The sequence below is a fragment of the Rhinolophus sinicus genome, linkage group LG15, assembly GCF_036562045.2.
Source record: "Rhinolophus sinicus isolate RSC01 linkage group LG15, ASM3656204v1, whole genome shotgun sequence".
Lineage (NCBI taxonomy): Eukaryota > Metazoa > Chordata > Mammalia > Chiroptera > Rhinolophidae > Rhinolophus > Rhinolophus sinicus.
The window spans coordinates 42,926,098-42,943,822 of record NC_133764.1 but is presented as its reverse complement, the minus strand read 5'-3'; the positions used below and the strand labels follow the sequence as shown (position 1 = coordinate 42,943,822).

Here is a 17,725-nt window from a genome sequence, read left to right as displayed (position 1 = left end):
TTTGACCAACGTCTCCCCATGTCCCCCACTTCATCACCATTGGTAACCACCATTCTACTTTATGCTTCTATGTGTTTTACTTTTTTTAGGTTATATAAGTGAGATCATTCAGTATTTTTCCTTTGTACCTGTCATATTTCACCTAGCATTATGTCCTCCAGGTTCATTCATGTTGTCACAAATGGCAGGATGAGACTGTTTCTTAATGATCTTGCTATATCAACTCCTTACATACTGAGAATTTCAGACCTTGATATGGCAAATTTATTGTAGATTTTTCTCCCAGCCTTGTTTGCCTTTTAATTTTGTTTTTAATGTTGTCGGACAGAGTATTTACATTTTTAGATAGTCAAATCTGTGAATTTTTTTCCTTTTTTTGTTGTTGTTTTTAACAGTAAAAAGTCCATCAGAGAGAGAGAAATGTTTGCCTATATTCTTCCTTCGTAGTATTTTAAGGTTTTTTTTTTTTTTTTTTTTATATTCTTTGTTTTACCTAGAATTTATTTAGGTGAATGGCATAAGCCATGTCTAGATAAGTCATTATGAACTTGAAATATTAGTTCTTCAAAGAGTAAACTAGATGGTCTGAAATATTGGAGACTCCTTTCTGTTTTGGGAAGAGTGGAGAATGTGTGTCTGAGATGGTTCAGGTCTTATAAATCTTGACATATATTGTTCAATTAAATGTTTTCTCTAACCACTAAAGGCGACAGCTATTTATGTTGGTTCTTTAAAAGTCATTTAAAGTATGCTCTTCTGTTTTTTATAGGGTTGACATGATAAGCAATCGTTTTCGGAAAGATATGATGAAAAACGCCAGTGAAAATAAACTGTCAAAAGATGAACTTCAAAAAAGACTTAAAGAAGAGTAAGTATCCTTTTTCATGCAATTTAACCAGGAGGTGTTTATAACCAGTTTATTTTGATTCACTCAGTCTTTGGCTGTAATAGCAGTGCTATTGGGACAAATGATTAAATTTTAGTATATTCCAAAAATATCTGGAAAAAAATTGTAACCTCACCACCCAAATATAATCAGTGATGGTATTGCTTACTTGCTTGTTTCATTTGTATATGGTAAACCATCTCTTTTTCACAACTTCTAGGTTCTTTTAGTTGAACAGAGCCAGGAAATAAATGTATGTTTTAAAATAATGGTTTCATATTGATTCTTCCAGTTTAAACTTACAGATCTTTAAAAATCTTTAAAAATATTTTATTTTTGCTTATAGTGACTTTTTTTTTTTTAAGGAGGGCACAGCTCATAGTGGCCCATATGGGGATGGAACTGGCAACCTTGGTGTCATTAGCACCATGCTGTAACCAAATGAGCTAACCGGCCACCCCTATAAGTGATACTTTTTAATATCCTAGACGTTTATCATATTATCACTTAAAAAAAATAGGTTTATTGAAGTATAATGTACACACAGTAAAATTCACTCTTAAAGTATCTTCATGGGTTTTGTTAAACACATATAGTCATGTAAGCACCACAACAATTAAGGAATCAAAATGTGGACCATTGCCATCACCCTCCCCCCAAATCCTCTTATACCCCTTTGTAGTCTATCCTCTTTCCTCAGCTTTTAACCTATCTAACTCCTGACCACCACTGATGTGTTTTCTATCCTTACAGATTTGCCTTTTCCAGAGTGTCATCTAAATGAAACCATGTAATATGTAGTCTTGAACCTGTTAAGCCCATTTAGTGAGTCTATTATTTCAGGCATTACATTTTTCAGCTTTAGAAGATCTTTTCCACTTGAGACCTTGTTGAGTTTTATTTAGTTCCTATTTTTCCCTTTAGTTATGTGAACGCTTCCTTTAAAGACTTGAATCTATTTGTATTAGCTATTTCAGAGTTCTTGTGTGCTACTTTTCTTATGTCTGTCATTCTGTGTTTCCGTTGACTGATTTTTCTACTTATTATGGGCCATGGTTTTCTGCTTCTCTGCATGTCTGGTAATTTTGATTGGATTCTGAGGAGTGTGAATGTTAAGTTGTCAGTGTCTAGATTTTGTATTTTGCTTTTAATGAGTGTTGAACTTTGTGTTGGCAGGAAGTTAATTGGCTTGGAGATCAGTTTGATCCTTTCAAGATTTGTTTTCAGCTCTGTTCTAGAGTAGCATATTATACTCTGGGCTGGTTTAGCTCCATTACTAAGGCATGCCCTTTCTGGGATCTCTACTGAATGCCCCGAGTGTTCAGTGAGGACCTTCCCTCTAACTGGTTGGAACTTGAGTGTCTGAGCTTTGGTATTGTGCAACTTACAGCTCCCTAGTAGCTTTCTTTGCACGACCTCATGGAGTTTTCATCCTGTGAATGTGCAGCTTAGTATTCAGCAAAAGTATCTGCAGACTCCTATGCAGATTTCTGGAACTCTTTCTCTTCTACAGTCCACTGCCTCTTAATTTCTAGTTGTTCTCATTTTCTTTCAAATCTGATCTTTTTCTCATTGGCTCTGTGCCAGGGTTTTAAAAAAAAATGCCTTCGGGGGACATCCTGGTGATGGTAGGGCTCACCATGTCGTTTCCTTTCTTGCAGGGACCACAGTCCCGTGTTGTCTAATTTCTGAAAACAGTTTCATATCTTTTTGTCAGGTTTTTTGGTTGTTTATAGCTAGTGGGCTTGGTTTGCTGGGCTTCTCTGTATTTCTGCATTAAACAATTAGAATGACTGCACTTTTCTAGATACCAGCTCTTCAGAATGTAACTATCATGCTTCTCCTAAAGCTTACTTTGTCCAGAGTGAAAATCCCATTTTATTTCAAGGATGGAACCATTTTATTTATATGATGGAAGTTTTGTATGCGGTTACCAGTCTGGTCATTTTCTTTCAGACATGTTCTACCATGTACTCTGTGTACTACAGCATTGGGTTATAAGCACAAAGAGACTTCTTTGCCTAGTTCCAAGACCTGGGATGTGTTAATATGAATAAATAAGACAACCATGTAACTAGATGTAAATTCTTAACAACAAATATGTATCCAGGTGTCTTGTGTACAGGACTAGTTTATTTATTTTTGTCTTTTTATACAGGACTTAGTTTAGAGGGTTAGAAGTTCATGAAAGTGTCCAATGTCAGCATGTTGGGACTATTCTGTGTGAGTTAGCCCTTCCCTGCTGTTCTTAAAGATAATAATTTCTCTGGAAGAGATTCTATACAGGCCCTTAAGGATGAACTAACCTGTACTCTTTAAATGTGTCAATCTCAATGAACGTAACGGTTACCAAAGTTTTTCGTATTTTGCTTAGATTCCAGCATGCCATGGGGGGAGTACCTGCCTGGGTGGAGACTAATAAGCAGAACACATCTTCAGATGGTGAGTGTTGATACCTGTTTAAGTCAGTAAATAACTCCCTATTCCTGCTCTGGGCTGGTTTGTTATTTGAGCTATCTCATGAGGCTCATTAAAACCTGGTGTTTCTAATATCTTTTTTTGGTCTGGTTTTGAAGTCTCATTTCTCTGACGGAAGCCCTTTTCCAATAGTGTAAGGTCTACTTAATAGCATGTTCTCCACTGTAAGGATGATAATGGATGAGTTTTATGATTTTTTTTTCCCCTCTAAGCAGAAGTATGTTGCATGGTGTCATAGGATGAAGGAAAAATAAGTAGTACTATTACTTGTTGATTCAGTCCCTTCTAAAGACATTGGCAGCTTATCTAGCCGTCCGTTAGTAAATGGGGTATTTTCAAATCTAAGGAGCACATGTCAGTTCAGGCCCAGATGATCAGTCACTTTAGAAAAACTTATTTTTCAACTCCAGGTTTTAAGTTTGGCTTGTACTATAACTGTTCTGCTTTTTAGATCCTTTACTTATATTGTAACTATGGGTGGTTTAGCCAAGATCTGAATTATGTGCTTGCAGTTATATATTTTAGACTTGGACTTGACCTGTGAAATTAGGGAGTCTAGAGTATATCCTCCAACACAATGCAGGAGCTCCTTCCTTAGCGTCCTTGATATCTGATGAGTTTCTGTTGGATTACCACCACCACCTCTCCCTCCCTTCTCCCCATCCCTGTCAGTCCTCTGGTACTCATGTACAGGGAGCCCATACAAGGAGCCAGTTGTACATAATTACATTGGAAAACTCAATCTGTTATTAAGTAGACATTTACCTTCTGGTTTCCAGCCAGAGACTTGTAGAGGTCTAAGGCATCTTAGTGATGTAGCCTGACTGTCCACTGCAAGAATCTTTTCTACAGCATCTCTTAGGTGATAATTTAGCCTCTGCTGAAATGTATCAAATAATGTTGTACTCTTTCTTCCCCTTCTCTTTTCTTTAAGAACTAATTGTTAGGATTTTTTCCTGTTTTGAAATTTACCTCCCTACACTCTGTAGTCCTACGTTTTGAAAATACATAATCTTAACTTTCTTTCATTTAAAACTCTTCTGTTATTTGAGAAATCTCTGTCCAAGTTCCCCACCACCCCCTTTTCTTCTGCCTGCCTTACTCTCGTTCAAGCCAGTGTTTCTCAGTCTAGTTGTGTAGGACACAGCTCCCTGGCCCGTGCTGGTATTGTGAGCGTTGCGCTCCCCCCGGCTGAGGCAGTCGGTCACCACGGTCGATGGCTCACGGCAGCTCTTGCCGGCTGCCAGCCACTTGCGCTGGCTGCTGGCCGTTCATGGCAGCACAGCAGCCCACCGATGGTTGGTTGCTGGCCACTCATAGTGGCACAAGGTAGCCGGCGGCAGCCCCACTCTAGGGAGAGCCGTTGTTCACAATCTTGGCTGTAGAGGGCGCAGCTCACTGGCCCATGTGGGAATCGGCCCAGCAACTTCGGCGTTAGGAGCACAGGGCCCTCCAACCACCTGAGCCACTGGGCCGGCCCCAAGTTTGTTTTTCAAAGTGTCAAATATCCCTTGTCATTTAACCTTTTTTTTACATGACATAATTTCTGTACCCTGGGTCACCAGTTTGCCCTCCTGGGCAAAATATAATTTTATTATCCATCTTAGAATGCTGCTTTCATAGAATCACAACATTTTAGATCCATGCAATTATAGGTAAGGTTATGCTAGCAGTTGAAATAGAAAATTTCCCAGGTCCTAGTAGCTTAATCCAGTAGAAGTTGTTTTTTTATGTGAGTAAAATTGGGGAGTGAGAAGGTGATTATCTACTTCAAGGACCCAAGATTATAGAGGTTCTGCCATCTTCAGGCTGGGTCTTTCAAAGTTGCCTAAGGTGTTCACATCCTGTTGGCTTATCGGGGAAGAGAGAGAGGCTCACCCAAGGGAGGTTTTTATTGGCCTGTTGTGGGAGTGGTATATGATACTTTCACCTACAGTGTATTGGCCAGAGCTCAGTCATGAGACCACACTAACTGCATGGGATACCAGGAAATGTAATGTGACTTTGTGCCCAGGAGAAAAAGGAAATAGATCAGGTCAGCAGTGAGCCAGTGTGCTGCCATCTGGGGTACCCTAGTTGGAGTCATTCATTTTACATGTGAGGAGAGTGAGATTCAAAAAGGTAAAATCAGCTTGTCCAAGGTGTGTTTCTTATTGGCAGACTGGTGACTAGGACACAGCGTCACAGTTTTCACCAACATGTCAGGTGTTGTTTTTATCATTAAAACTTCCCTGAGTGTAAAAGAGAAGTACTCTCCCCTTGAAACCTAACTACAATGCTATTATCATACAGCTCAAAAATCAGCAGTAATTCCTTAGTATTATGTATTGTTTTATTGTTGCTATTTTGTTAATTTGTGTGCCCCTCCACCCCCCCATCTTTTTTGCTTGCTTTGTTATTCTAATTGGTGGTTTTTATAGTGCTTTTAAAATTGCTTGATGTCTTTTTAAGTTTTGGAAAGACTTACCTATTATCTCTTCAGATATTTCTGTTTTAGTCTACCGATTACATGTATGTTAAAATTTTTTAAAACATATTCTGTGTTCTTTTACATGTATGTTAAAATTTTTTAAAAACATATTCTGTGTTCTTTTCTGTATTTTCTATCTTTTTCCTTTCTGTACTTTAGTCTGGATATTCTTTCTGATCCATTTTCCACACCATTAATTCTCTAACTAATTTTAATATACTGTTAAAAAATACCATTTGGGATCTTAAAATTAATTTCTCTAGGTCAGTTCTTGAATCTTGTCTTTCGTTATTCTAAAAACATATTAAATATAATGTTTTTGGTTTATGTCTGATAACTCCACTATCTAGAGCTCCTGTGAAGATTGTCTGTTATTCCTTAGGTTTTCAGTCAAATTATCTTGACCTGGATATATTTCATTGAGTGCTGAACATTGCATATGAAAAATCGTATTGACTAGAAACCTAGGACAATGATATCTTTCTCCAGAGAATTTGTATACAGTTGAACAATGCAAGTTTGAACTGTGTGGGTCCACGTATATGTGGATTTTGTTCAATTGACTTGCGTAGTTCAAACCTGTGTTGTTCAAGGGTGAACTGTATTTGTTCCTAGGTGGGGGGTGGGGCAGGGGGCACTAGCAGTCTCAGAACTTATTCCAGTGAGAGATTGTGAGGATTCAAAGCTGGATTTTCAGTTCCTGGAAGATTTTCTCATAATGTTTTTATTTCACCCTTAATTCAAGGTGTAGCCTTTTGTGTCCCCAATCCAAAGCCTGGTGTTTACCATACCCCCCCCCCCCCACACACACACCAAGAACTTCAGTGGACTTTTAGTGCTGATTTTTACCCTCTTAGCCGCAACAGTGTTTTAAAAACTGCTCAGCTTCTCAGCTGTCTTTTCTAGAATGGTCTGTCATCTCCTAGGAAAAGCAGCCCTATTAGCTCTCTTTGAAGTTCTGATATACAGTTTGCTGACATTGATCTTTCAGTCAACTAAAAGTTCTAGCTCTTCTGCATGTTAATTGTTAAGCTGGGTCTGCTGGCCACCCTATTTGCCAAATTTGCCACAGTTAAAAAGGTCTTTTTAAATTAAATGCTGTGACTTTATTTCAACTTCATTTCATCTTCCTTTAGTCACCTTCGTTGAACGCGTCTTTCATTCCAGAGTCAGGCTTTGATTTTAACCATATATACTGAGCTCTGTGTCATCTTGTTCCTTTCCTTCAAATTTGTTTTGCTGTTTTAGTTTTACTAATTGAAGCTTAAAGAAAGTGGTTGAGGTTGGGAGGCTGGAAAGGGATTTGAAGTTTGAACTCTACATGTTTGGGGTAGGTAATGGTCATCTCATTGATTCTAAAGATCGGCCTTGTGGGTTTGTTTGACTTAGATGAAAGTGAAGAGGATGAAGATGATTTGTTGCAAAGGACTGGGAATTTCATATCCACATCAACTTCTCTTCCTAAAGGAATCTTAAAGGTGAGCGTCAGTGAAGTTGGGCCTGTTTAGCTAATTACCTCTGAAATCCAGTATGTTTCCCAGTTACAGGATTCCTTCTATCTGTGGGATTAAATGTGTTTGCTGTCATTTTGCCTTGGTCAATACTTATACTAGTTTTCTTTTTTTTTAATCAAAAATGTTTAAGAGGGTTAAATTTTGTCCCTAGAAATCTTTTAGGAATCCTATTTGGTTTCTCCTTTTGCATTTCTCTTTATTTCTGTTGGCCCTGCCCTGGTTCATACTGCTGTCATCTGCCACGTGGTACACTGCAATAGCTTTGTCACTAGTCCCACTTCCACTTTACTTTCTCCTAAACTCTTCATGTAGTAGCCAGAGGGATCTTTTAAAAATAAAACATCAGGTGGTATCACTTTTCATTGCTTTTTGAAAACTTTTGAATTCCTTATCACTGCCCTTCACGATCTGGCTTCTGCCTACCTAAAACTTCGTCTCAGACCTTTTTTCCCATATTTCCTCCTCAAGCCATGCAGGCCTTTCTGTTTCTTGAATGTGCCAAATCATTCCTTGTCTCAGAACCTTTGCTCTTCCTTCTGCCTGTGTGTTCTTCAAGCACTGCTAATGGTCAACTCATTACCATTCTGCTCACATGACACCGTAGAAAGGCCTTTCCTGGATATCCTATCTAAAGTGGCCTACACCAGTGGCTTTCTAACTCCTCATCGTGTTAGTTTGTTCACTGTGGTAACCAAGTGTGTACTCAGTACAGTGCTTCAGTTCAATGTCTGTCAAGTGAACAGATTTCTCTCTGACATAGATATTTTCCCCATTATAAAATGGTGGCATGTGTATTTAGATGGGGAAGGGGACCCTGTGATGGTAAAGTATTAGGAAACCGTGATTCTGTCTGCTCCCACCTTAAGACAATTCATTGAGCTCCTCATAGGGTGAAGTCACCTCCACTGAAAATGTAGTCACCATCAACATTTAACTTCCGTGGTTACAAACAAAGCATACATGTAATACTTTGTTTTCTATATAATTGAATTTTTCATGCAGAGGGAAAAACCTGTAAAAACAAAGAAATAACTGAAAATGGTCCAAATGATGCATGAGAGCATCATTGCTTTAAACCAGTGGTGTCCAAACTTTTTTCAACGTTTTTTACCAAGGGCCATATGCGGTAAAATACACAGACAGCCGGGCCACTCACTCGAGGTGAAGTACGTATTACCTCACCTGGTTTATTTAAGTAAACTAAATATATTTTTGCAATTTGCTGCAGGCCAATTAACAATGGATTGCGGACTGCAGTTGGCCTGTGGGCCGCAGTTTTGACACCCCTGCTTTAAACTAAGAACTATGTACCCTGGAGAACATAAGCAACTTGTGCCGGCCATAGAACCATGGGGGCAATTACACAGTGCCTCTTATTTTGTGCCATGAATGCAAAGATGCCAACATAAGAGTTTTAAGTAAAATTGCCCTGCAAGTCAGTCTCCTAACCCAAATAGGAGTGTCTTGGGGAAATGACTATATCCTGGGGCTTCAAGACCTTACTGATTTAATTCTCTCATTTGCAACGTGGTAAAAACGGGTTACTGTATAGTAAAATGACTTGCTAGTTGGTAGCAAAGCTGTGGTCTTCTGGTTACCATTCCAGTGCACTTTCTTCTACATATAAACTATTTTATAATGTCTTTTTTTATGCTTTACGGAAAATAATATTAATCCATTTGAACTGATAAAATTGCAGCTTTTTTTCCCCCATAGATGAAGAACTGCCAGCATGCTAATGCTGAACGTCCTACTGCTGCTCGGATCTCGTCTGTGCAGTTCCATCCTTGTGCACAGGTGGTGATGGTTGCTGCACTAGATAATTCTGTATCACTATTTCAGGTACGCATTTTTACATGAAGACTTGTAGTGAAAAAGTGTTTGCTACCAGCATACAGGGTCTGTGGAAATAACCAAAAGGAATGTTTTATACTTCCTTACAGGTTGATGGAAAAACAAATCCTAAAATCCAGAGCATCTATTTGGAAAAGTTTCCAATCTTTAAGGCTTGTTTTAGTGCTAATGGAGAAGAGGTTTTAGCCACGAGTACCCACAGCAAGGTGCTTTACGTCTATGACATGCTGGCTGGAAAGTTAATTCCTGTGCACCAAGTGAGAGGTAAGGTTTCTGTTGAACACATAGCTGGTCAGCCCTCCAGCCCGCAGCTGAGTTCATTTCATAGTATTTACAATCACTTATTTTCCTTCCCATAGAAATATTAAAAATAAGTGCCTTTTGTTTTAGTATTTGGAAAATGTCATTGTGTTGAGATAAATTGTTTGAAAACAGTGAACTGACTTTGTATTGAGCACTTATTGTGGGAAAAATCCTAATTTGGAAATACATATCCATCTAGAACAGAAAAGCAGTTGTTAATACTTGGCTGTAAAATTAACCGTTGATGTAGCAGAAAGAGCATGAGCCTGGGAGGTAGAAGACCTGAGTTTCAATTCCTGGGACAAATTATTTCACCTCTGATCTTTAGAAATTGGGATGCTCTCTAGTTCTTCTGGTGTTTGTTGTGATAGAATTTTGGGTTACAGTTAAAGGGAATAAAGCACTGCTTTTGGAGGTGGTAATGTATTTTCAAGAATAAACTACTTAAAAAATAAACATTTTATTGGTTAGAAATGTTTGTTTCTTCTGCCTTACCCATTCTTCCCCTGTATTTCCCTACTCCGTCACCACAAAATGTAGTGATACCTTCATGAATCCTTTGGGAACCAAAGGCCTTGTAATGAGGTTGGCTGGGTGAACATTATAAATCCTGCGTGAGGCGTTGGCATATTCAGCAGCTCACAGGCAGTTTCTCTGTTACACTGTGTATGTGGGGGGCTGTGAAGGACACGGGTAGCTCTGTGCAGCCTTTGCTGCTAGTGGTTGAAAGTGAGTAAGGCCAATTTTAGACATACTTAGGATGTTCATTTTCAGTGTTTCCAATTTTCCCTTTGCTGTATTCCTCGTCACCTTTAGTGGTCCTTTCCAAGTAGGTTCTTAGTGGATGTAATCCGGCTTTAAACCAGTGCTTGTCAGACATGTATGTGCAGGTGAATCACCTGGGGACCTTGTTAAAATGCAGATTCTAATTCCCTGGGTCTGAGGTGGGGACTGATCTGCGTTTCTAACAAGCTCTCGGGTGATGCTGATGCTCCATGGACCTTATTTCGAGTTGAAAAGCCTTAAACCATCTTCTGTCTTGAAATAGAAAACATTATATAATCATTATTTTTACATATCATTCCACCAATCAAAAGGAATGGGCTTTGGTTCTTCCTGGCATCTTGGGGAAAATAAACCAGGGCTTGGTCAAGATACAGGTAGTGATGTTTACCGTGGATCTGCAGGTGTGCTGGAAGGTGTATCTGATCACCGGCTTCTTCTGAGACAGACATAGCATTTCTCTTTGCCTCTCAGTATTTTCCTTTCTCCTCTTTCCTCAATAAGCATAGCTTGGTAATAATACTGATAATAATAGTAATGATAAACATATTTATTTTTGTGGTAGTATGCTATTGAACACTATTCTCAGTCTCTCATCATTATAAAACACTATAACTCAAGAAATTAATTAAAGACGTTAGAATAAGGGGAGAAAATTGCCAACTAGTTAGGAGATGCAAGCCCTTATATGTATGCAAATTTGAAACATGAAGACTACAGAATTGATGCAAATAGTGCATTTGTTCCATTAATTTGTTGGGGTTCACAACCAGGGGTTCATAATGTGGGGTCCATGGACTCTCAGAATTCTCTGGATATAAGTCAGGGGCCTATAAAGTTGGATGGGAAAAAACATTACGTCTTTATTTTGACTAACCTCTAACTGAAATTCAGCATTTCCTTCAGTTATGGATGTTTGGAACACCATTAGTTTGAGAAGAGGATCATATGCTTCACCAAATTGCCAAAGGGCGCCTGGCACAAAAAAGGTTAAAAACCTCAGTTCAAACTCTAGAATTTGACCATTTGAGAATCAAATTAGTTGGTCAAGCAGCCATTTTGATTATAGGCATTATAGTAAGGTAATCCCTGAGCTTCAGTTTTCTCTTTCTGTAAAGTCAGCCATAAATATCAAAAGAGATAATGTTTTAAAGCTCCTAACTTAGGACCTGCCACATGGTAAATGCTCAATAAATGTTAACTGCTGCCATTGTTGGGCATGGCATATAATCTGATCACAATCATCCACTTGTACCGTGGAATTCGGCTCTGTTCTAATTAAATTGGACATTCCTTTTCTTACCAGTTGTCAGCAGTTCACCTAAAACTTATAAATCTATAAAAAGATTTGTATCTGACATCTTTAGAGCATTATATTTTCTTTGCCTTGGCCATATTAAAAATTTTATCTGGCTTCTATTTTGAAAGGTCCAGTAATCGTAAAAAGCCATTATAATACTGACACTAACATTTCTTATCGGTAATTTTTGTGAGGTTAGAAGCAAAATGCTACATGGGTACATATAACTAATAATACATTGTAAGCTTTGGATGAAAATACAGTTATCTTTTGTATTTTTGCAATTCATTGCCAAAGCAACTACCTGTCCTTATTTGTCGGAATTCTAATAGTCCTTCTTGAAGACAACCCCTCTCCTGAATTGCCCCAAAACAACAGAATTACTCAGGCCAAGTGCAAAAGGTCTTCCAGCCACCTGCAGGTACAGAGCAGCGGCCTGTGTGATGTGTCATCTGGCATTTGGCCTCTGTTGCTGCCACCCTGGGTCCGAGTTCACACGGGTTCCGCACAGGTTTAGGGAACTTGGCTCAGTGTTGCTGTGTTGATACTTGTGCAGTCTGTCCTGCCAGGGTGGCAGTGGTCCCCAGCCATGGGCTTCCAGTTGAGCAGTTTTTAGTCTCTCATTCACGCTACCTCTTACTGTGCCATTACAATTAGGTCTGCAGGGGTTTCCAGCTGTTGCCTCACACTGCCAGAACTAGTCTCCCTGGAACACTGTTTTCCTAATTTTTTGGATCTTTGTCTACATATTGCAGTCAATAATGTGCTAAATGCTAAAGTTTTTTCAGCATTTGGAAATTCTTAAGAAAATTACTTAATAGGAATAGAGTCGATGTGAAGGAGACTGGTCATCAGCAGAAGCAACCCCAGTGACTGGAAATACTGTGTGTATTGATTCCAATCAAGGGACCTAGGGTGTCATCCCTGGGAGCAGGACTAGCGTGGGAGGCCCAGTTTGTAGTAGTGGACCATCTAGACCAGGGATGTCCAAACTGCGGCCTGCGATCCATTTTTTATTGGCCCGCAGCAAATTCCAAAAATACATTTAGTTTACTTAAATAAACCAGGTGAGGCAATATGTACTTCACCTCGAGTGAGTGGCCCGGCTGTTTGTGTATTTTACTGCATATGGCCCTTGGTGAAAAACGTTGAAAAAAGTTTGGACACCCCTGATCTAGACAAAGACTGTTAATAGGGTAGAGATGGTCTGTAGGAGCCTCAGCTTTTATTTTCCTGTAGGGGATCAAGGGCTCTTCACTAGATTTTTCTAAATTCCTTTTCTCTGATTAATATTTTAACTTAGCAACTTAAAATTAAAAAAAACACACAACACAATTTCTTTTTGACTAGGCAGTCTGTTCACATGGTGCAAAAATCCATTGCTTAAAAATGTGAGGGTAGTGAAAAGTCTCTTCTGCTCCGTCTCCCTGGCCACCTACTTCTCTTCCCCGGAGGGAGCCAGTTAACACTCATTCTTTATGTATCCTTTCTAGTAGGTAACTTTTTAATGAGTAACTTGGCTCTCTAAGCAATCTGTTATCAGGAGCCTTCTGCATAGTCAGTATGAGCCTTTTAGGCACGGAAATAGGGCGTGTCCCTTTATAAATAAGTATATTGACTCTGGTTTATATACCTAGCTCATGTGACTTGATTACATGAGTAACATCTTGAGAAGCTAATTAACTCTTCAATACACTGATGCCTTGTGTTGAGGATTAGACCCCCATTCATCATGGGATGTTTAGTACCGTGTTTCCCTGAAATTAAGACCTAGCTGGGCAATCAGCTCTAATGCGTCTCTTGGAGCAAAAATTAATATAAGACCTGGTGTTATATTATATTACATTATTAATTAATGCAGACTTATTCAATGTTTGAGCCTAGGTTTTATTTAATTTGAGGCACTTAGGTACTTTAAAAGGTCAAAAACTCCGAATTGTCAATGAAAGATAGCTTTATTAAAAACCATATTAGTCTTTATTTAATTGTTTCATCTTCCTTTTTTAGGTTTGAAAGAGAAGATAGTGAGGAGCTTTGAAGTCTCCCCGGATGGGTCCTTCTTGCTTATAAATGGTGTTGCTGGATATTTTCATTTGCTGTCAATGAAGGTGAAACATGAGTAGTTATTGCTTGTTCTGGTAGAATAAGATATCGGTGTACCGTAACTCGTGTGTCCTTACCTCTACATCTCAGGTAGAGGAGCACAGGAGGACTTGGGGAGAAGTTGTGGGCAGTTGGGGGAGAACTGAGTATAGGGAAAAACAAAATCAAGTAGGTGCTACAAAATAGAGAACTAGATTGTTTTCTATACAGTGTGATTTTTCTGTGCACCTCCTAACAATTTGATAAGTAATATTTATGATTCTTTTAGACTAGAGAATTGATTAGTAGCATGAAAATCAATGGAAGGATTGCAGCGTCCACGTTCTCTTCAGATAGTAAGAAAGTATTCGCCTCTTCCGGTAAGTTAATGACGGGATGATCTGAGGCTTCTTGGAAGCTTTGAATGTGTTTACATTTCAAATTTAACCAAAAACTGTTTGATTTTAGACTGTCTTGTTTTAGTAAGAGAATCAGTTTTGTGTTTCGAATGCATTTTTGGTTGCCATTGGCCTTATTGATGAACTAATAATAGTGAAGGGCTGATAGCAGTGCATTTCATACACTGCTAACATGTCTGGGGAGAAGATGGAAAGAAAATGCTTATTTAAAAAGATGATTCATTCTAAGACTTTCTTTTTGAAAGTTACTTAGAATCATCACTCCTTTTCTTTTAGCCCCTTTTGACTTGGATAATATTTGGAATTTTTTCATTATTGACTGAAAACAATTTAGATTTCATTCTCAATGACATTTCTGTAGTACTGTGGACCAACTCTTTGTCATCCCTGATGGTCTCGTATCTCGTGCTTTCCTGCTCTTCTGCCTATCCAAATGTCCTGTGTCATCTTTGACTCTTGTTCCCCTTCCTAAAGGATTTTGGGGGCTTCTCAGTCTCAGTGTAGCCCATGCTGTTTGATAGCGGGAGACATTAGAGTGATTCTGCTGGTGAGAACCACTATGCAATCTATGCAGGGCTTTTTAGCGAAGTTTTTATTTTACCCCAGCAAGGAGCATTTGATAATACAGCATGTATGTATATATATATTTTAAGTTTTAAAAACTTAAAAAAAAAAACTTTTAAAAAAAGGATTAACTTGAGCATTAACTTTAATTTTTGTTTTGGTTTTGAGCCAGAATCAAAGTTTCACAAAGTTGAGTTACTTACATTTATATTTCATAATCAACTAACATAAGAGCAGCAGCATCTGTATTCCCTGTGTTATGCTGGGTTTTCTGAGAGGCAAGGAATAAATATTGGTTCAGAGTAATGTTCCTAATGAAATGGCCCTTGGATACTGGGAGAGTCAGAGTGGGGGAGAAGAGGTGGAGAAGAGGTCAGCAGAGGTACTAAAATTTGGTATATGAATTGGATGTAGATGTAAGATATTTACAGATTTGGTCACTGCGGGGGAGGTCAAATTTACCATAAGAAAGGTCCTAAAAGCAGGAATAGCATAATCAAAACTTGGGCCTTGGTAAGTTAGAGGCTGCCTGCCTATGTTTTGCTTGTTGCTCGCTCCCATCCTCTTTTCGCCTCCTTTTCTTCTTCTGAAAGGAGTAGTTTATGTGATTGGCATCATATCGTTATGTACACTCAGGTCCTTTACATTTCATCATCTCAGTGCAATGTTTAATAATATTAATGGTGGCTTATCAGCTCTTTAGCAAAAACTGTTTTGAGATAGGAGAGCTGAGGAAAGAACTTAGCTTTTATCTTTTCAACTTTACCAGTTTTTTCTTCTTGTTTCCTTGCGGGTTCGTCATTGCCTCTTGCCTAAGTCCTCATCAACTCAGGACCATTTGACGGACTTACTTTCTAGATGATCTTCTTGCCCTTGATCCCCTCTCTCCCTATTTCAGTCTGTGGCTAGGTAGGCTAATCTCTAAACTCCTTTTATTGTACCATTACCCTACAGACAAACAGAAAGGTTTGGAAAATGACCCTATTAAATTTTTCCAAATATACTTTACTACTACCTTACCTAAACCCATATGCCAGTCTGGAAATTTTATTTATTAAGGAAATAGTTAAAACAGTGAGACTTAACTGAATTTTCATTGGGAGGGTAAGAGTATAGAAGAGTGCACTTTAGAGCAATATCCACAGAAAAGGCAGAGCTGAAATAGGTGAGTGAGGACCCACCTTTGAGATAGGTAGAGGGTCGTTATAGAAATAAATGTATAGTGGGTGTGGAGAAGAGAGTGGTCATCAGTATCGAGTGCTATCGGAGGGAGAAAAAAGAAAAGGACGGGTTTTGGCAATAGACGGCCATTTTTAATTAGGAAAATATTTGTGTTCTCTTCAGATTTAGTATTCTTTTCTGTCGTACACACATTCTTCCTTCTCAAAACTATTGGTGCTTATTCACATTTAGCTTTTATTTAAATGACTTGGTAATAAATTAATGCATAGCTTCTTAATTAAATTAAAATCAGTTCCTTCTTCATCTCCTCCTCCATCGTCAACATGATTATCAGTTTGATGTCACCTAGCTTTACATATCGGTGCTCTACTACCTATTGATAGATGTTGGAAGACCTGTGCTGGTGGGTGTTTTTTTTTCCAAATTTTACTCCAATAATTTATCTGAGTGAAATGTAGAAGCTTTTTCTAAAAACTCAACTCAAGCCAAGACTGTGATATTTACTCTATTGTTTATTACTGACTAATTGAGGATGTAATTTTCTGTATATGGAAATGTTGCAAGAAATATTTTCAGCCCAGTTTTCTAGACTTAGGATATTTATTGTAAGTAGGCTTTTATATGTAGTCCCTTGTACTATTACAGAGGGACTAAGACTGGTCATTTCACTTGCCTTTCAAGTTTTAAGCAAAATTAACCAAACCCTTTTTTGGCTCCTTCTTTCAGCGGATGGGGAAGTTTATGTTTGGGATGTGAACTCTAGAAAGTGTCTGAACAGATTTGTCGATGAAGGCAGTTTATATGGATTGAGCATTGCCACATCTAGGAATGGACAGTATGTGGCTTGTGGGTAAGTAAAGAGAGGTTCTTTTAATTTTTCATCACACTGTGCTAATGAGAAAATATGAGAGAATTGAACATATTAGATGGTGCTTAAGTATTTCTGTTTATAAACTGTTCAGTAATAGGAAATCGGTAAACTCAGGTCCTTTACATTTTATCGTCTTAATGCAAAGTTTAATAATATTAATGGTGGATTATCAGCTCTTTAGCAAAGAAAATACTCAACTGCTTTACATCATTGTATCTTTTCTTATATTTGAAACATCCATTTGATCATATCAAGTTTTCCTATTACTATTTTAGCTACTTGCCATCGATGAGGAAATAGAATAAGGTAAGTTGGGTTTAAGTCTTAAAGATACTTAAAGCATTTTTGCCTTCATCTGGCTAGCTGGTACAATACAACCAAAAACACATTCCTTGGAAATACGGATTGCTAGTATTATAGAAAATTTGAAAATATTATCGAGAACATTTTATTGTGTTATCACTGGAAAAAATGGTTATTACACTGAGGAAAAGACAGCTTCATTCCCTGCTTGATTCTGAAGATGCAGAGTGGGAGAGGGAGGCATTAGATACTTACATGTTGTTGTGCGGGGCGGCCTGCGGGGTCTCAGCTCCCGCTCCCCACATAAGAACGCAGGATGTGGTGAGGCCAAAAAGGAACACCCACGGAGCCATAGGTAGGGGAGTCATATCACTATAGTCTCACTGGAGGATGGATTCACACAACGTGCGACCTGCTGTCCACTTCTCTGCTAACCGACCAACTCCCTTGCTAACTGCAATCCGCGCTTGCTAGCTCAGCCACCATCTTCTTGCCAGCCCCCATTTTCTGCTAGCGTAGCCACAGCAGTTATATTAGTGGCCAATGGCTCACTGGTTACGGCTGAGGGCCAACTAGCCACAGCTGATGGCCATGCAATCATAGTTGATGGCCGTTTTCTACCTGTGAGCCTGGAAACTGCACTCCTGGCTCTGTCCCCACCATGTACTTCTAAACCAGGGTTGTCAAAACTGCGGCCCGCGGGCCAACTGCAGTCC

At 38.7% G+C, this 17,725-nt stretch overlaps 1 protein-coding gene across 1 annotated transcript in view; it reads left to right on the top strand.

The window, feature by feature from the left end:
• The window catches only part of UTP18 (UTP18 small subunit processome component), a 31,641-nt gene that overhangs the window by 3,525 nt on the left and 10,391 nt on the right, over window positions 1-17,725 (top strand). Inside the window, exons 3-10 of the mRNA XM_019731015.2 lie at window positions 770-868; window positions 3,261-3,328; window positions 7,224-7,312; window positions 9,065-9,190; window positions 9,292-9,466; window positions 13,596-13,696; window positions 13,960-14,050; window positions 16,562-16,685. Of these exons, the coding sequence (XP_019586574.2) occupies window positions 770-868; window positions 3,261-3,328; window positions 7,224-7,312; window positions 9,065-9,190; window positions 9,292-9,466; window positions 13,596-13,696; window positions 13,960-14,050; window positions 16,562-16,685 (873 nt within the window). The remainder of the gene's footprint in view (window positions 1-769; window positions 869-3,260; window positions 3,329-7,223; window positions 7,313-9,064; window positions 9,191-9,291; window positions 9,467-13,595; window positions 13,697-13,959; window positions 14,051-16,561; window positions 16,686-17,725) is intronic.